The sequence below is a fragment of the Tyto alba genome, unplaced genomic scaffold (assembly GCF_018691265.1).
Source record: "Tyto alba isolate M040663 unplaced genomic scaffold, T.alba_DEE_v4.0 Super-Scaffold_39, whole genome shotgun sequence".
NCBI classification, from domain to species: domain Eukaryota; kingdom Metazoa; phylum Chordata; class Aves; order Strigiformes; family Tytonidae; genus Tyto; species Tyto alba.
In genome coordinates this window covers 3992685-4013656 of record NW_024881314.1, presented here as the reverse complement: position 1 = coordinate 4013656, position 20972 = coordinate 3992685, and the positions used below count along the sequence as shown (strand labels likewise).

General features: G+C 36.3%; 1 protein-coding gene across 7 annotated transcripts in view; it reads right to left on the bottom strand.

Moving 5' to 3' along the window:
- PITPNC1 (phosphatidylinositol transfer protein cytoplasmic 1) overlaps positions 1-20972 on the bottom strand; it is a 107326-nt gene that overhangs the window by 43973 nt on the left and 42381 nt on the right. For all 7 annotated transcript variants that reach the window (XM_033002304.2, XM_033002303.2, XM_033002305.2 and 4 more), the window contains 3 exons: positions 3761-3909; positions 1379-1467; positions 926-933 (listed from right to left, as the gene is read on the bottom strand). In XM_033002304.2, coding sequence (XP_032858195.1) covers positions 926-933; positions 1379-1467; positions 3761-3909 — 246 coding nt within the window. The remainder of the gene's footprint in view (positions 1-925; positions 934-1378; positions 1468-3760; positions 3910-20972) is intronic.

Below are 20972 nucleotides of genomic sequence, written 5' to 3'. Positions count from 1 at the left end.
CACTATTGTCCATTACGGGAGATTTGAGTTCCCTCTAACAATCAAATGAATTTTAAACATGAAACAAAGCCAAATATGTAGTAAGTATCTACAATAAATACTGAAAAGCATAGTTTGGTACTTTGGATTTTCAAACCTGGTCATCACAGTTTAACTCTCCAGCTTTCAGATCTGAGCCTTTAAATCCCTTTATTTTTTCTCTTTCACATTTATCACATTAAAATCTTCCTCTTTGTATGCTTCACTGGTTTTAAAAAAATCTGCACAAACATTATGAGCACTGCAGAGTTAAGAAAACAAGTTGATTATGTTTTATCTGCAGTCAGAATTTCAAACAAAATCAAGGCAGGAGTTTCTGAAAGCTCCCTTCACCTGGAACTTCCTCACCATCTCCTCCTCGTTTTCCAAAGGTTGATGAAAACTTACTGTATATTATTGAGGCCAGCACATTTAAAACATTTTTTCTCATGATTTATGTGCTATATTTTGCCTTAGCTCTGCAAGAGGGAATAGCTGATTTTTCTGGGCACTATGCCCAGATTATGTTTAATTTTGTCTTCAGATTGTACAGTTTCCCAGATACTATACCAGAGATGAGCATTTTATAAGTTAATAAAACAATAAATAAAATAAAATCTGTTCTCATGTCTCCACGTAATAACTGGAACCTTAAAAGCCTTGCCCTGTTTTATAGAAGCTTCTCTTTGTTACAGCCAGTGACTAAAAATATATCAAATTATTTTGAAGTGAAGGTAAATAATTTATAGGATGCCCACAAAAACACTTCAAAATTAACCTTAAATTTCTGAAACAAATAGCTAAAATAAAGTTCTACTATTTGATGCATTATGTAATAGTTGGATTCCACTACTATATTTCACATAATTATTCTATTTTTAGAATAAAAAGAGGAAGAAAAACTTACTGTGTATTCTGATTTCCAATTGTCCATTTGTAAAAAAAAGAATGATGAGAGAAAAGAAAAAAAAGAAATGTGAAATAAAACAATGATGCAAGATCCTTACAGTAAACATACATTAATAATAAAAAAATTTGTGTCAGGTAATCTGCTGATTTACATTTGACTAAAGTATATGGGATAATAAACGGTACAAGTCAGCACAGAATCTAAACACCTGACGTTTTCTTTGCAGGGAAGAAATTGCATAGATACAACACTCCAGTTTTTACCCATCCATAGTCTATGATCTTTATTTCCTGATACCAGTCAATATAAGATGGAAAAATATATGCAGTTCAACAGGATTTGTTACAGAAACTTGGTATCTGTGGCTCAATAGGTAACTTGGAGCTTCTGAAGATAAGCTAAACTATCCAAAAAGTACAAGTCAGTAATCATTTCTGCTCTATTCCTTACCTGTGATTGTGTAAGGATAATAATTCCAAGCCTTCTCTGTAACATAAAATATTTTGGGAACAACTGCTCTAGCCCAGCTAGGCAGTTTGCTGAAAATGAAAAAAGAAAATATAAAATTAGAATATGCTGTGTTTTATGAGTGTTGTAGAAAAGACGATACTTCTAAACATCCTCATAATTTGACAGGTGTTTCACAGGATACAGCGATACCTAGACTTCACAACAGTATTTTCATCTCATGACTATGCGTTCTGTCTCAACCTTCTCCACAGCATCTATGAAACCAAGTCTGTCTGTTCCCCTCTCAAAATGAGCAGTATGGTGCCAGTGCTATAACCTGTGATCAGATTTAAGCTGAAGCTGCAGATTTCAAGAATTTATGACCTCAAACCTTTGGTCATGGATGAACTCAGCAGGTTAGATCGTACAAGGTGTAGCTGTGTCACGGTATCCTTAACCACAGGGAGGCACTCTCTAACAAGAGGTCATGAGTAAATATGTGATTTTAGTTCACTTGGATCCTGATTCCATTATTTCTTCTTAGAGAGTGTTCCTTCTTCCTCCATATTCTCTGCCGGCACACAAACCCTTACGTTCAACTCACCTAGCACGCAGTTTTTCCCACACTACCAACACCAACTCCTGAGTAGGAAGCTTTTATATTAAAATTAACAAATCACTCAAAACAGCTCCGTGAGGCCAGTAGGCAGTATTAGTCTCATTCTGCTGATGGGAAAAGTACATCACAAAAGTAAAGAGACTTAATCTCCTAAAAAGAAGTTTTCAGCATATCTTGTATGGCAGCACATCTCCTTGAGTGAAGTCTTCCAGAGAGATCCTGGCCTCCCAGCAAAAATGCCTGAAAGCTTGCTGATCCCTTCCACAAAGCTTTAATAGTACTGCAGTATCTGGTGGTATTGTGACACCAAAACCAGATTCAAATAGGAAATCTGATGATGAGTATCAACGAGTATTCATAATTATCACAAGACTCAGTGAACCTGACTTCAAACATCCACCATAGCTTTAACTAAACTTCCCAAATTGTTGTAGGCACACCGATTTTCTCTGTCTTGGGTAAGAGATCCTTTGTTCCACTGCCTGCACTACCATAAACCACCTGATTCAGAGGTATGTCTTGTACATGCCTTCTAGGATATGGTCCTTGCGGTTATTCTGAATTACCTTACAGTGGTAATTCTGAATATGCTCTTCAGTGCTTAAAGCCTTATCTCTTTTTAACACAAAGGAAAGAAATATCCAGAAACTTTCAGAAAAATTCAGCTTCAACAGGAACACATTTATTGATTTTTCCCAAGTCCTGTATATAGCCTGTGAGAAAACAGACTTACAGTCACAGTAATATTAAATGTTGGCAAGATATATATTATTGGACTTGTGTGTGTGTGCAACATTACCGATGATTCAATTTAGCCTGAGTTAAGGTTAGGTATCTCAGGTTTGCAGTGGAGGAGTAACTTGCAATATAGAAGCAATAGCTATAGTGTTTCCATGCCCACTATGAAATACTTCAGAGTGTAAGTTTAAAAAAATTAAACAGGCCCGGGGGAATAGAAGAACTTCAGAAATGCACTGATATTCAGTTAGATCAGCAGTAGCAAAAATGGAGACAGATTGAGCAATATACTTCATAGGACACGTGTGTGTGTGTGTGTGCATATATATGTATAAAATAATTATATCTATGTAAAAACATCTCTAGCCTGTGAGCGTGGAAGCATTCATCCTCAGCAGTATAATTTCACCATAGGAAAAGACACATATTTCACTTTAAGAAACGATGGACCTTTAGGGAAACAAAAGTAATTTTCCCCATCATGTGTTTAAGCCTATTATTTTGGTACAGAAAGTCATCACTGTATAAGCCTAATGGTCATTCATAATGTCAGATAACCCTGATGAGGCAAATCTCTTGTCACCAAAAATGGGATACTGGCTTTGTGACATTATTATGAGGTGAGAAACCCTTAAACAATTTTAGTGGTTTGGTTTTGGGTGTTTTTGGGGGGTGGGGTGTTTGTTGGTTTTGGGTTACAGTTTCTTGGCTTCCCCCTCCAACTTTGGAAAACAAAATTACAAACAGTTAAGTGTAAAAGAAAACAGAACTTCTGATTTTCAGTACATACTTCAAGTTATAATTCTTTTGTCTTGGAAAAACTACTCTTCAATAAATGAGAACTAATCCCTCTATTTCAAGCCACTGATCTATCCCACCTTCCTCTTCCCTGTGGCTACCAGGAACGGGCATGTATTCATGGGAACATGTTCTACTTGAAACAGAAAGGCTACTGCCAGGAAGGGGTATTCCCTCCTAATTTTTATTATAGCCCGTGGTGAGAGAAACAGTTTTATTGCACTTGCCTGTTGAGATAGACTCGTTTTTCTGTTAGCTGACCATTGCCATGGTTTGGATCTTCATAGGGTTCATTCTGTACCACTTCCACACCTTCACCTCGGTCACTCTGCTCATGGCTATGCTTGCTTATCATATACAGCTGGCCAATTCTGTACTGCAAAGCAAAATCAAGAACAATGTGTTAACTTTATGTAATACATGTGTATGCAAAAGCCAATGTCATACAATGATATAGCAGTATGCGGAAATAAAAGGTAGTTCAAGGGCAAACACCAGTACTTTGCAGCTTCATTTACACCTATGAGTCGGGGTCCTCCCATTATCTTATTACGTCCAGGGCATCACTTGTGGAAAGAATAACAAAACCTGTGTGTATACAGATATAAAGAATCAGGCTCGCCCTTTATTTTTAGACTGTATTTATAAGTATATAAGTCAAAAATAAATGAAGAACTAATCTACTGCTTCCCTGTGCTGATACGCAAGGGGATTTTAACCAGCAGGTGAACTCAAAGTTCTGTGGGACACAGGGTTCTCCTGTCATGCCAACATGATGACAAATAATGAAGACCTGCAAAAAGGTTCAGGATAACTATTGCTGCTTCGCAGAAATAGGAGCACCAGGTCGTAAGAAAAAACCCATATAGTCTCTAAGTCCTTTGAAAAAGAAGTTTAAGATGAGTGATTTGGCAATTTTATTAAAATTCATTTAAGCACTTAAATAATCCTTATTCTATAGGTTCTTGAGTTACTTATGAAGCCAAAACCCAGGAAGATTGACCCAACATTGCTATCACAGAAAAATCAATCGTTGTACCAGCAACTGATTTTTTTTCTCAGTATGTCTGCATCTACACCAGAGCTTTTGCCTTTACAGAAATATAACAAAAAGTACATCCCTGAACCTTCATTAGCAAAGATCTTAGAGTAAAATTGTACTTTCCCATAGATTTTCTGGCCTGAGAGTCTGTCTTCACTTAAGTCCCTTTCACATTCTTGAACATATCACTGTTCTTAAAACAAGCTATCTTTGGACCTATACAGTTTTCACCATTTGGATCCCTCTCTCCCCCAGAGTAATTTATTTAGGCATATACATACTAATCACTTCAATCTCATCAATCACTTCAAAGACAAAGAACAACCTGTTAATTTAGAGAATGGCTGAGCTGCTACATAAGCTGCCAAGTACTAGCTCCCCATAAGCAAACAAAAGGATAGTGACAGTCTGACCTCAGAAAACTCTGAGATTCTTGTGGTTATTACATATTATAAACAGCAATCCTATCACATAGTTTTAAATGCCCAACTCAAAAGAGCAATTAGCTGGGAAAAAAACCCCAAACCATCACAGACCTTATTAACAATTGCCAACAAGGCAATCTTACTAAACAAAATGATAAGGAATAGGATCATGGAGGGCTCCCTACAGAATTTTTTAAATTCCACAGAACCCCATTTCATTCCGCTGCAGCAGGCAGGCCACAAAAAGGTAAGAAACTTAGAACTTGGTGTCTGGCAGGATCATTTGCTTCAGGGACAAGGATTTCCCTTCTCCTAGCGCTGAATGGACACCTCCTCCCTCCTTGCCAGCTACACGATACAACAGTAAAGCAAATGATTTGCATCAAAAAAGTGCCTTTCGGCCGGTAATTCCAAAGTACTAAAAGTGCCTCAAGTTTATAAAAAGGTTCTTTAAGGGCAAAAGGGTGCTGTAGTGGAAGGATGATGTACCTTGGATCTATTTTTTTTTTCCCTCTAAACTAATTAGGTAATTCCAGTGGATTTTTTCCCTTACTTTTCTTCAAACATTTCCTTACAGTGAAGAACATAACGCAGTCTTAAAACTTGCTGGAACTAGTGAAAAAGATAACTGGGGGTGGGGAGGGAAATACAGTTGTTATAAAACTATCAGATGTCATATAGATCAGGTCAATCAATTGTGTGACCCTTGTAACATATAAAAAAAAAGACATAAATCTCTACATAAGTGCTGGCTATGCAAATTTGAATTGCCTCAAATTTTCAGTGTTATGTTCATAACGTTTCTTCTTCTCCTTTCTACTCATAAATCCGGTTATCTACCTTAGTCTCTACTGAATCCTTTCTTTTGTCTCATATTTGAACATTTTTGTCCTAATCTTCAAGGCTCTCAAGAGCTGCAGTCCTCACACATACCTTTTAACTGGTTCCATGAAAAACTGTCTTCTCTTTTTCACTAACAATATATGAATGCATTGATACACAGGCAAGGCAAAGTTTGTGGACAGAAGTAGTATATTTTATTTGATCAACTAGTACAGTTGGAAAAAAGGAGAACTTTCAGGCACACAATGCTGTTCTTCAGGTCTGAAATCAAAGCAACATACTTCAAAGCTGAATGCAAGTTGAGAAAAAATGCTTTGCCTTTAATTAGATATGTATCAATTAGACCACCTGAGAGTAAAGATGCTTACTGCTTGTGGAGTGATAAGGATGTCAGAGAAGAGGAAAGGTGATAAGGTGCTTATCTTCTAATGGAAGGAAAAAGATCAGTAATCTATAGCCTGTGGAACATAAAAAGGTTAAGTGAGGAGGGGACAGAGGAATTACTATTTGCCACAAGGCCAATATTTCTGTTGAGATCTCTGTTGAGGTTTTTGTCATCCCATAAAGTTATGACTTGTAGTTGCCATGGTCATCTCTGGAAAGTCATTCATAATTGCAGATATCACTGCATGCTTTGATTTCCTACTTCCTTTGAAATTTTGCTCTCAGTTTTAATGGTCAAATACAGACATCTCAGTTTCTGCTGGAAATATTGGCTCAGAAACATCAAGATAAATGTACGTTCACACTGACAATGAACAATGGGGTTGTACTAAAGCATTCATTTGCTCCAGCATCATGAATCAGATATATCCACCTATACTCTGTTTTGCTAACAGAGACTGTTCTTTCATGGACTCATACTACCATAAACTGTTAGCAAAATATCAAATCACAAAGACTGTAAATCAGAGTACGTGGTTAAGAGTGGCTAATCTGCACACCCACTGTACTCTTCAGATGACGATCAGTGTTACAGATGTTGCACAGTCAGGGCTTCAAGAAAGGTTCTACTTCTTCAATGGGACTCAAAATCACACACACTTCAGTTGTACCTAAGATCTCACAGAAGGTATCCAAGGCAGCACAGCGTGGTGCTCCTCACTTGGGACATGCTGAAGAAAACAGAAGGCACCACAACCGGTGCTGGACAGCTCTTCCATAGGAATTCTACTTCTACTGGCCCCTCTCCTCGGGCAACGACGTTCTATATGACACCAGTCAAGTGGAAATACCCACCTCTCGTAACTACTGAAATGACTGTGCAGTCCTGCTATAAAGCAGCTGTATTTTTCAAAAGAAACATACTTTTACACATACTTTAAAGTAACTAACTTAGCTCTTTTGTGTGCTATTCATTTGACTTTATCTGGTTTATAAAATTTTAATATCATTCTAGAGAAGGATGAAAAAAGAGTTAATTTCCAGAATTATAGTACTTTACTAAACCAGGGAGTATATAACCATTATTTCAGATAAAATAACTTTTAAAATGGTATGTTTATATTTATATGAATAAAATCCAAAGCAAAGATGTAGATTTAGAACTTGCTGAAATTTAAATGCCTGAAAAAAACAGTCATAGCTTTTTCTAAGTTCCTATCAATATTGTGGAGAAATCACTTAAGAAACATTTTACAGCAGTAAACAACATTCATTATTCCTGCAAGGGTAAAATGATATGTCACTATTATTTATGCTGCTATATCACAATCTGAATACTCATGTTCTTAGCTGTAAGATAATTTTCCAAGACCATATACTGTTTCAAGGAAGTCAGTAAAATTTCATGCAGTGGCACCTGGAGGAAAGCCCTTTGTTTGAAAACTCTTCAGTTTAATAGAAGAAAATTTCTTCAGTATCAAAGGAAGAACTTCAACAAGCAAACGCACTGACTGTGAGGATATTGCTACGTAGCTTTTGTAGTAGACTTGGTGTTTCTCAACTCCTAATGAGTTAGACATTGTCTCAGTGGTGACTTTTCCTTCAACAGGCAGATGGTGTTTTCCTATTGGGAGTTTAGTCACACAAGAAACAAGATTTATGTTAGCAACAGCATAATGATGGTAAATCTGATTTAGTTTAAAAATATAAGTGAGACCAGAATGATGTTTTTGGTGTTCTTGAGATCGGAAGGAAAAAAAAAAAAAAAAGAAAAAAAAAAAAAGGGACTCCACCCTACACATCTTTCATTTGTAGAACTCCCATTGTCTTCAGCAGAAGCTGCACGAGAAATCCTTGCACAAACATGTCTGAATTTTTTTCAGTCTGACTGACTATGCCTCAGTTTTTGTTCTAATACTAGTCTTACAGTACAACCTTTCAAACTTCACACGGAATGTAAAAAGTAACTTTCTCTCAAAGGAGTAATTATGCCAAAGCTATACATAATTTGAAGTTTTTATACCATTCCTTTAAGTTCTTATCTGAATGCTCACAGAAAATGTAACAGATTCATCATTGGCTTCCTCTTATATGGCAATTCTCATATTCAAAAGAATGGTTGAGCCCTTTCATCTACATTTACTTTTCTATAACTAGACTAAACAATCAGGGATGGTGCTGCCATTCAGTTTACGCAATTTACGGTTCTAAATCTGTACTGAGATCCCTCCCTGCAGTTAGACGCTAGAGTCCAGAAGATGCTGAATGTCTTCTGTACCTATTAAAGGTAATGATTGTTCAGTACACTGCTTTTTGACAATGGAAAGTATTATTCACACAGTGATTAATGCTAAAACATGCCAGTGGCTTTGTTTCCTATCCTCAGAAAACTGCAAAGGTAAAACAGAAAAAAAGGAGAAAACCAGCAACAACTAAACTGAAACAGATCTGTACTTATACACAAATGTGCTCCTCTGCAGAGGCAGCTATAAAGGGTAAAATCCTGCCTCCACTGATGTCAACGGGGGTTTTGTCGTTGACCTCAATTTAATAAAGATTTAGTTCTAGCAAGAAAATATAATGAATTAACTTCATCATCAGTTGTATCTGCCTAGCTACACTGAATCCAAGGACACTGATTACGGCAAAACAGTAGGAATTTGATCAAGGAATTCTGATTTATAGAATGCTGCCTCATTAATAGAAAACAATCTTAAAACTGATTGATATGTTTCTGATTTATTTTCAGGTCACAGTCTTTGGAAGACTCTTTGTGTGCTCCTTGGTGAATGGGTTCCAAGACTTAATTTCAGGCCATTTTTTTACTTAAAAGATTAATAGGAATATTATTCAGCAGTAGTATAATAATTTCCATGTTTAGAATTATTTAAAACAAGTGCTGATTATTCCTCAGAGTATCACCATGAGACAAGCAAGGTGATCCCCAGGTTACTTGTCCAAACATGCACAGACTGTTACTCTGAGCAACCTCTTAACAGCAATTTTACAGAGATACTTTATGTCTGGAAAAACTTGTTTGAAAACATACTTGCTTGAGTAAATATCATTGTTTAGGAGGATACACTGAAGTTTCCTACTGTGTGTTTTGTCTTGATGTTAGAAAGCACTGTTTTCAGGTCTCGATCAAGACCTAAGCACCACACTGCCATAAATATGAAAAGTTTACAGTTAGATAAGGCATTGAAGACAGGCAAAGAAAGCATTATCCTTATTTTACATTTGATTAATTGAAACAGAAATTAATACCTCAACCTTAAAAAAGATGTCTGTAATAGAACAGGGAATTTTGCCTCAATCTAGTGATTTCCAGCTCATTACTTTTACCACAAGACACATCTGTTGGTTTTTTTTTTTTTTTAAATTCTAAACAGCAATTACTTAAACGGAAGTGGTTTCTCTTATCTCACTCAACTGACTATAAATCCCTCATGTTATTCTTATTAGACATCATTCCGTCTGCCTTCTCAAATGCGTGAAGCCTAATGGATCCTCCTGCTCATCTGGAGGTTGAAGCGGAGCCCTCACATGTGAGCAATTAGAACACTGGCTGATAGAGCACCAAGATTGTGCCTTTTGATCCCCATACTTGTGTAGGTGATGATTCACAGCTATTAAGAATAATTTAAGAAAATCTCTTCCATGACACAAGCTCCAGGTTCTGACAAGGTGATTTGTTTTCCTTGTTATTAACATTCCTAAATTGGTTTTAACTAGCATAGAGAAATGTACAAAGTGCTGGTATTTAATGTTTCATCTACTGGTGGGTTTGTATTGGCTCCTACTTGGCCTGCTTTTTGAATTAGGTTTTTGCTTGCTTTGTTTCTGTTTCGACTGGACATCTCGCTCTCAGAACTACTACTTTGCAAGCCATAGAAGTGAGTATCTCTCATTCACCACCACCTCAAGATTTTACTGCAGGACATGGCTATGCAGAGAAATTAGTCAGACTTGTAATCATTACAGAGTTAGAAAACTTTTGCCACTGAATTAATCATTCTCTTTGCCTAGGTATTTATGTGCAGGAAGAAAATAAACTCACTAATTTTGAACCTGGAAGTCTCTCTTATGTAGCATAACTTACCAGTGTGAAGGTACCAGCAGTTTATATTTCTAAAATAGTGATTTTCCTTGTAAAATGACTACATTGTGAGCTAGGGTCATGTGAAAAGAGTACTGCTGGTTTTGACTGTTGGGAAAATCTGCAAGGAAAGCATGAACAGTAAACAGAGAACACAGAAAGGGTGTGTTCTTCTAGCCCCCGTGTAATGCCTTGCAGAGACACCCAGACTCCCACTGAACTGCTATTAAATTTCCTTTGGCCTGGCTAAATAGCAGCATGGAGTGTACACTAACACATTATTTGACTTCTAGTTTCTAAGCTGTTTAGAGCAAAGTAGGCACCTTTGCACTGCATTCTCTTTGCCATGTAGAAATATCCTAAATGCAAAGAAGATTTTATGAGCTTTTATTTTAAAACGGCTGTCCCTGAGTCACAAATATGAGAAAGCAGACCCAGAAGCAAAGGTAGCATTCTAAATTACTGTCTTCAGAAGCAAATCTGTTTTATCCTAAACAAGAGATCAATCAACCTTCTGAAACAACAGAAGGATTGACTCGTTACAAGAAGGAATAACAACAAAAATTACACCACTGACTTTATCTAATTACAGATTATTAGTGAGGTGCCACAGTTAAGTGAGTGCCATGGTTCCAATTGTCATTTTGTCATTGGTTTTAAACATATTAGAGTTGTGGTTTGTCTTGAAAATCAGTTGTAGGATGCATCTGAATTAAACAACAAATCAACACAGAAAAACCCAACAATGAGAAAAATGTGCACAGAAGAAAGAGAAGCCATATGAGAAATAAAGACAGTATACACTAGCAACCAGTGGGAGAAATAATAGATGCGAAAGAATTAATGTTAAATATTTCAAGAGGTTGTCTATAGATGATTTTATGTGATTCATGCCATTACTGCTCAGGACAGTAATCTGTGTAAAACTTCCTACACCAATTGAATAGTAAAGATTATATTTCTGACAAAATGTTGTCCCTGCTACAGGATGTCCATTGCTTCATCGCAATACAAATGAGGGAACCAACCTTGCTTGTGTAGTATTTTGCCTGTCTAGTAGACCTTAGACTAAATTAAAGCTAAGACAGGAAAACACAGAATGAGTTATCAGGAAGGCAACAATATTTTCTGAACTAGCACACAATGAATGGTTTTAAGTAATTTCATTTAAAAATACAGACAGATGAAAAAGGTCTATAGAAAGCTTTAGCAGGAAGGCTATAATAACAACTATAAACATCTAGGTCCTAAAATGTGAGTGTAAATATGATGCACTGTTGTGACTTGAGGCCCAAGGAAACCGTACAAGTCATTTAGTGATACAAATGTCACTTGCCCTGATAATCTATAAAGAATCTGACTAGTTAAAGTTTAGAGTTGAGCTTGAAATTTTTCTTTCAGTTAATTCCTGCATGCATCTGTGATTCACAATGCACTACACATCTGCTGACTTGCATCAGCAGTCTTCTTTAGTATTGCCCAAATTCATGGGAACATGCTTTTGTAGCCTCACAAACAAACAGTTGCAGCAGGAACGGTTGACTTTTGCATGCTGTGAAGTGCAATTCTTACTGCTTTCATGTTTGCTTTGCCTTTTCAAGGAAGAAATTACATCTTTAAGATACTTTATCTGTTTAAGTTCCTGTGAATGACAGTTCAGCAACATCATATTGGGTGTTCAGAAAGACAGTATCCTCCTCTGGTATTTTCAGCTAAAGAAACATGGCCTACTCTAACTTTACAATATCCTGGCACATTATGGCTTACAACCTAAACAAGTGATACTGAAATCAACAGGAGCAGGTCCGGATCTGTGGTAAATAGGTGTACAACGAAAATTAAAATAAATTATAATTAAGATGCAAATTTTCAGCTTTCATGCAAAAGTTTTGCCAAATATATCTCATGTCCTGTTCAAATGGTAGTAATTTTATGTTTCTACATCAGCTGTGCTATTGAAAAAAGCCAGCTGTTTATCCTGAGTGTACAAGCGCATACAATTTATAAGAATCAGTTTTTATTAACAATATTTTACAGTGAGTCAGCTGGTTACATTTTTCAACCATTTACACTATGTGATCTTTACATAAATACTGATAATGTTCTATTATTTAGATTTATGAAGATACATATTTTTCCTACAGAGGATGCATATAAATTTTCAGGAGGTTGCGCAAAATGTCCTCTGTTCACAAAACCAGAAATAACAGCTAAAAGGGACTTACTATGTCGCTTGACCACGTATAACCAGTCTGTCAGTAATGCACACTGAAACAATCTTCACATCTACTGTTCCCTATTTATGAGTAGCTGCCTCTAATTAAGCCACAAATATGCCATGCCTTAATTACAGCTTATTGCTTTTCAGGCACAATTCACTTGGTCTTATAGTGCAAAACTGGTTTGATAACTATCAAATAATACTGGTGTTTTTTGTAAGTCAATACAAAAGCATATTTTATTTGTTAACCACAATTCATTCATGAGACTGTAGTTAATTTGAAGGCTAAAGCTCAGGGCCCTGTTTAGTAAATGTCTTAAAACTTTAACTTAGAATGCAGTAAAATGAAGTAAAACTTCAACATAATTTTTGTAGAGGTTACTAAAGTTTTTTTAGTAACCCAATCTCTTTTCCTGATATTCCAGGAAAATACTGTTTCCATTTGAGATATTCTAAGAACAATCAGAATGGAAAAGTGTAGGCTTCTTTCTTGATCACTGTCACTGATCTCTTTTCAGCAGCGTGCATTAGCCCTACACACAGGGTGACACATGAATCTATTTTGTTCACAGTGAAAAGTAACATTCTCCATGGATTAGTGATGGTGATGGAGAAGCTTGCTTTATTAAATCAGACAATGAAAACTCTTATACATTTTTTCCATTAAAATAAACAAGATTTTTTGGGAAAAAAAGAGTAGAAACTAAATTTGTGTGCCATGCATATTAAACACATTTTTGTTGGCTAGAGAAAGGAAGTGCTGTGGACAGCCAGACTGTGCAACGCATCAAAGGGCTTGAGCTGCAAAGCTGTTTCAGCATAAAGGTTAACTTCTTTTAAGTGCAAGAGTTTTAAACATTTATTTATTTTAATACAGCTCAGTTGAAGCTGGGAGTATTCAGAGTTGCATACATCCTTTGACCCTTTCCAAATTCAATAGAATGCAGAAATGGACTTGGGAGTTAGGTTTATCTTTAACTATAAATGGACCAAACACGTGTGCATCTATTAATAATTTTAGAAATTATTTTTCTCTTTTTGCATGGCTAATGGTATTTGCTTAACACTTAAGTAGAACTTCTTTCCCCTCAGGCCTCTTTTCTCTTAATTACTCTTCTTCAGTAATTACTCATTTTTGTGACTTATAAAAATCTCTCTCATACCAAAAACATCAACTTTCAAGTGCAGAGAATTTGATAATTTCAGAACTAACTTTGCCTATAAACTCTGAGTTTAGAAACACCAAAGAGACTACAAAGGATTCCATAAAATTTGGCAGAATCAGAGGGGAATAATTCTGCAATCACATTTTTTGTCAAGCAAGTTCCTTATGATGCATTTTTTAAGCAACAGAATTCTGATTATAAACATGAAAAAAGGAGAACTTTCTTAGGATACACCATCTAAAATGAAAAAAACTGAGCATTGGAAATTAGTACTTACTATTTACAAGTGTAACAAGAAAAATCCAACCTGCCTTCTGATACCTTATTCAGAAGAAAGTGTAATTTATTTACTACTTCCAATGAAACAAAAATATATTCACAGTCCAGAATATTTCATTTGATTATCACAAATACTACATCTTACTTTCTGATCTTCTAAAATAAAACTGTCTTCAATTTGATTTTTAAAACGCATTTGTTTTATGCCTGCATCCTGAAGATCAAAATAATGTTAGATACAATTCTGTGTCTGCAAACAGTTGAGGTCAGTCCTGCATCTATTCATCTAACCTAGAGATTCGGGTGATGAAGATATTAAGGTTATCTAAAGTCGTCTCATGAAAGGATGTGCATGACAGCAAGACTCAGATTATGTAAGAAGGAAATGAAGGCATACTTCCCTCCATGTTCCCAGATTTATAAGATACACCGAAATCTCAAAATGAATACCAAAAAAGATACAATTTTTCCATTTTAGTTCACTAGAACGAATGTTTGCAAATTAAGTACTTACTCTATAAATCTGCAAGTGACGAAGACCGCCCGTGTTGAAATAAGTCACTACCGTAGCAACTTACAACTTTTGCACTGATGCGTTTTTAACATGCATGAAGTCTCTAATAAATATATTAAGTACATTTAGGGTAGAAATCTACTTGCTATTAACTTATGGAAAATCAAAACTGCAGCTAAATAAACTCTCAGGCAAGAAACCTGAAGGTTACTGCAGAATGCAATGCAACTGTCACATCTGTGGAGTGCACATGCTGGAGATGCTCAGGAAAATATGTGCCTGACATCTAATGTCTTTGTCTAGATTCATTACAGAATACAGAACCTTTCAAGTAAAACTTTTCCACCTTGAAGGTGCAAGTACTTTTACAATATACAGATGAGTCAAATTGCTGCTTTCCAGCACAACAGGGAATGGAAGCTCTTACGTAAGTCAAATTTCCAGGAAGGACCACATTCCTGACCAACTGACAGACTCCAAAGCTTCCAGATCAGACATTCTTTTAATACTACATGTAGAATAAAAGGAGGATGAAGGCAAAGAATTACTGCCAAGGGACTATATAGGCTCAATTCAATTGCATCATAATCCAGAAACGTGAAGCTATAATGGTCTCCAGATGTTTTTGACAGATGGTGTCACAGCATTAAGCATTCTACCAGCGTTTATCTGTTTTTACTGACCAGTGTCAATCCCAAACAAATCCTGTCAGGAACATCTAGAACATTACAAACACACCAGCATCTTCTGTAGAACAGAACTTGGAAACATTACAGAGGGAGTTACAGAAAACTACAACAAAACTGCAGCTTTTAACCAATACAAAAGAATTAAACAGGTTCATTGTACTTACAAAGACAGAGAAATAAACCCTTTTAAAATATGCTGTTCTTTATAGTGCATGAATTTTAAAGATCTTCCTACCAAAATTTCAAATGCAGTATTCTTTCACATGTAATTTTAATTACCGTATCTGCAAAATGCCAGTGAAAATTTTAAAGCCTAGATCAAATAATGCATACTGTCTGATATATTATAAATAATACAACATAATTATTCTGATGAATCCAGTAGATTGAAGGACTGAAAACCAATTTACAGCAATTTCATTCAAAACTCAAAGATTTATAAGGGTCCAAACATAATTCTTCAAAACTTCACATGGTCAAAATAAATCATTATAAGCGTACACACAGAAAGGTAATTACCTTTCTCTAAGGAAGTTACCCATACTAACAGAATTAAAGTAAAAATTCTTGGGTTAAATGGGATATAATTTCTTGAGTTTATACAGCAAATAAATATCTCTATATTCTGCAGAGATACCTACAGTCTTGTTATACAGGAGCTTTAAGTCATAGCTGGCAATATATAATTGGAAGTATGCAGCATGTAAGAGAATCCAATGCTATAAATTGAGCCTTGACGATATGCCAGAGAACTAAAAAACTCTTCTAGGACAGATATGCCTGCCCTACCTCTGCTGGATACCAACAATAGCAGCAATGATCACCAGCGACAGTGGAATGAGTGGCTCCTGGTTCTGTGCCAGACTGTCCACTTTTCTGAAGTAGCTTGTATACCACAAGTAACAGAGAAAACAATTTCTCAATACTTGTAAGTGGGAATATCTTTCTTTCCACCACAAAGAATTCTCTTTGGTGTTCAATCTTTCTGCTACAGAGAAGTTTCCAAAAGGCCACTTCAGCTGGAATAGATCCTGTTGAGTTCAATGGAAAGACTCTCCTGTTGACTCTAGAGAGCTTTGTACGTAAGTAAACAAACAGCTTTTCTGCACTTTCTACTCCGAAGTTAACCACTTCCTCATTAGTTAGAGCCAGCTGCGTCATTTGGAACATACCCTTTGGGTATAAGAGTTCATGGTGTACAGTAGCACCAGGGAATAAAGCTGAAAACCGTAACAACAATATGTATAAATAGATAAGATCTCTTTATAGAGAATCTGGTTTTCTTCCTCCAGTTCTTCAAACCACAGCTCAGTGCCCTACGATAGTCATGCGATTACAGTTTATGCAAGTACTCTGGGCTGTAATCTGCTATCAAAGACAAATGTTTAAAATGGAAAACATACAGCTCAAAGACTTTACATGTATACACATTAGAAAAAGCTGGGTTTGTACAAAAGTCAGAGAATTAATCTGGAATGTTCTGCTGTAGACCTCAATAATTGAAAAAAAAAAAAAAAAAAAAAAACAAGCAAAACCACATGCACACAAAAGCTTGACAACAACCCCCTCACTGTAGTCCAAAAATAGTTTGAAAAGGTATCATTGCCTTCTACTACCCAAACAACAAACTCTCAACCAGTCATTGGTTCAAATTCTGAGAGAGGAAGTGGTTGCTGTAGCAATGGTAACCCAATAAAAGCTCTTTGTCTAATATATTATTTATTTTTTTATAGCATGCAGAAAGAGCAGACAGCAAGAACACAAACTTGTTGCATGCCAACACAGCTTCCCCTTCCTCTGGTTTGTCATCTGCTTGTTTGATAAACTTATTACTTTGCATTAAAATAAAGAATTCAGACAAGTTTACAGAATTCTTTGACACATGCTGTGTGGCTATAAATTACTCCTCAGGAAACACAGAAAGGTATAATTAAGGGAAAAGATGGAAGAAAAGATTAAAACATGAATGAATCTCACTAAAAATGTCCATGCCTGAACTGGTCTCACAAGTCAGTCAGGAAACAAATTTTTCTCTAACATACTTTTAAATGCATGTGGTTCAGTCAAACATTCATAACAGTATACAACAGTATTACTTCTAAATTCAAACATTGCTTTTATACTGTATTAGATGGTTCCCACTATTTCTACAGGCAGCACGTGACAGTGAAACATTTTTATGAAAGGGGGGTTTATTCTAAAAATTTCATGAACTACCAGTTTTGTTAACTGGATAATGCTAAACTTTAATGTGAATACTCAGTGCTGTGTTCTACAGCTCGAAGGCTAGGCAAATGCATGTTGAAGAATTTCCTGTCTAACAAACTTAAGTGCTCTAGTGCACTGTTTCTCGGATTTGTTTTAATGTAAATCGCTCTTCCATGTTTGAAAACTTTTGGGGTGGGAATGGAGGGAATGTTACACTACCTACCTACTACTACACACACCCTACAAAACAGGGAAAGCTCTGGAATGCAGTATTTTAAGCAGGGCCTGGGGTCTGGAGCTTGTCTAGGAATATTTTAGCCAGGTAGTTCAGAAAACAGGTTTAATGGAAGCTCATGGCAAACTGCTACTGCAGGATCCACACTGTCACCTTCCAGCCACTCATTAATCTTTATAATATCCCATTCTTCCCTTTCTCACATTCACTGCATAGAATGAATACATATAAGGAATGTTAATGGTTAATTATCAAACTTGGAAACCTAAATTCTCTATTTCTCTTTCTTGTTGTTTTGCCTTGTGCTGGTGTGGACTGCATAATTCTCCCGAGAAGCAGATAACCATCTGGGCAGGCTAAATTCCTCACTGCCATGGCTGAACTGCTGTATAGCACCTCAGACAGACAAATTAAAGCTACACTGTGTTACAGCAGAGCAGGCATATTCTTCAGCTGCATCTTCCTTGATCATCAGGATCTGAGATACCCACTTCCCAATCTTGGATTATCAAAGCTAGTCCCTGCCACTGTAGACAACCAGGCTAAACAGTACTTCTTGAATCTTTTCTTTGATCCAGGCTTCATACAACTAGTTAAAACCAAATAAATTAATGCATAAAATTATACTCTTTGATTGAAAGGATGGTAACAAGACATTTGCTGTCTTAACTGGTCACAAGTGTCACTGAGAACCAGCTATCGGTGTGGCTCTGTGGGAAGCTTGCAGTGTTACTTCTGCTGGAGCCAAATGGTCATCTTGCTGTGAGCACAAATGCTGATGAGTAGGGCAACATGTGGGAAGAAATCTGACATTTCCAGTGGGATGCATGCATGTGTACAAGCAGGTATGGGTTTATATACTGAAAGCGTACACTCTAGGTGACCATACTAAACTTGTCATGTGCCCATCCTCTTCTCATGCTTCTGAATAGCTCAACAGCTACCTGATATAATCTGGATGTCAAACTTACACCAAATAAGCAACTAAGATAGATGAATGAAGTTACTTTATAAAGAAAAAGCACCCCAGGTATCACAATAAAAGAAAACAGGTAATGCAGTGGCCTCAAAAAAATATTTCAAAAAGGGAAAAAAGATTTTAAAAAATCAAACCAAACTTTTTGATTGCAACTTGTTTCTTTAAATTTAATTTGCAAAATCAGTAAATACTATTTTAAAATATTTAAGATGTTTAAAGTGAGGCTGAAACATAGAAGAGGACTTAGTGTTGCAAAACAAACTTCATTTAGGGAAAGGAAAGATGCAAGACTGCGTTCAGGGCTGCTGGATGACAATACAGTGTTTTCATGGCATTTTCCCATGGCAGTTAGTGATATTAAAACTACAGAGTCTGGGAAGCATGACTGTTTTATTGCCTTATTTTCTTATTCTTCCAATAATTTCTAACACACAAACACATAATGACCACCAACATAGAGTACAACAGCTTAGATCTGACAACCAAATAAACTTCCCAAAAGGGTAGTGTGTTTAGTTCAATTTAATTTAATGGTCAGAGCACTTGTTTTACAACTCAGAGGATCCCCGTTGCCTAGTTCTTTCTGAGTTACTGAGAACAAATAGAAGATTTGTATTATAGCACCTGAATTGTAATGTGTGGAAGGGAGGAAATGGAGTCAGAATTTCAGTCTTGGATTTGTCTTTGCTATTTTTTTCCACATTACCTGGCTATATTGCCTCAATGAACACCAGAGAATTTCACATATAGCAAAATATGTGTCAAAGTTCCCTCCAATTGGTACAAATCTAGCAGATTCTGATCTCATGTCAGTCTTCCACCTTTCTCAACGTCTTTTTTACGTACAAAATATGGTAAAGAGAGAAAGAATGACTACACAGCATTATAGATCTGATGGCCTCTTGGTAGCGTTCTAAACAAAATTTAGGCAACTTCTTGGGCTTCACTGACAGCAGGACTACAGGACCGGGTTCAGAATCTACTAGCTGCAGCTGACTCCCTGGTCACTTCATTTTCTGTGGCAGAGCCCACACAATCGGAGAGCCAAGCTTTCGGTACACTGCCTTAACTTGGTAAGGCTGTTTGCTTGAAAAAGACCTTACATTTTTCCTATGAGCCATAATGTGTGCTAGAGAAAGAGACCCAGCATAATCTTCTACAGCCAGAAGGTTTGTATTTGAGGCTTGCTATTTATGCTGGTGTTCTAGTCTTTTACTCTGCCACTAAGCCCTGACAACCCCAACTATTCAACATTACTTCCCTGTCACAAAGACAGCCAGGGTGACTAAGAGATTCGTACGAATAAATGCCTATGAAGGATCAAGCTTCCTGATTTTTTGTTTGACCTGGGGAAGTAAAAGGCTAATTCAGTAATTTCATTACATCAGGAAGATAAAACCAGTATTGGTTTTCCACTTACTATTAAAGGTAATCAAGCAGGGCTGAAATATTATACTATTCTTTGCCATGCCATTTTCAGATTTTGTTTCCCCTTCTATCTATTGGTGGGATTTATATCAAAAAACTATCAGCTTTTACAAAATGGATGCTTTTAGCTTTGCAGTTAAGGTGTTTGTGAAATCAGTAGGACGTGAAATAGTTTTCTACGTTACAGTACATTTGCCACTTGATTAACTGGAAGATGTCACTGAAGTATTACTATTGCATCTTCACAAAGACATACATTCAGGGCAACAACAGAACACAATATGCACTTTCTCAAGTCTAGAAATGCAAGCAATCTCAAAGAGAAACTTGCAGAGACATGTTTGCCTCTCCAATCATCCGTAAATCAAATGTTTCATTAAAGCCTTCTGACATTTCTCTTTCCAATGGCATCAGAAAGAAAACTTGCCTTTGAATGCTCAGGTTACCAGCGGATATTGGCTTCAAAATAATTTTCTAGATGTCTCAAGAACCCCGTGGAAATTCCTAAAACTGCAATTGCCCCTGCAAGTATACAAAACCATGAACAAAAATATATATTATTTTATCCTTTCAGAAATACACTAAACCACAAGAAATTAATCTCAGCCTCTCAGACAATACCTGTGTATGAATAGCTATTAAGCAAGATGCTCAATAAATTTTCTTGAAATTAAAGATCAGATGTGTTTTTAAAAGGTTATATGAAAAGTATGCTGAAAGAAGAGATTTAAGGGCTAGCAAATAATTCATTCTGTGAAACAACATGAAGTGAATAAAAAATAATACAGACATTTACTGCAGTGCAAGCTTATAGCATGGGCTAAATTGTTCGGCTGAATTGCTCTGTGCTACCATGGCTAGAGTGTTTCCAACATCCAACTTAACATTTGCAGATAATCCAGGTGTAGATAATTGAATGCAATATTG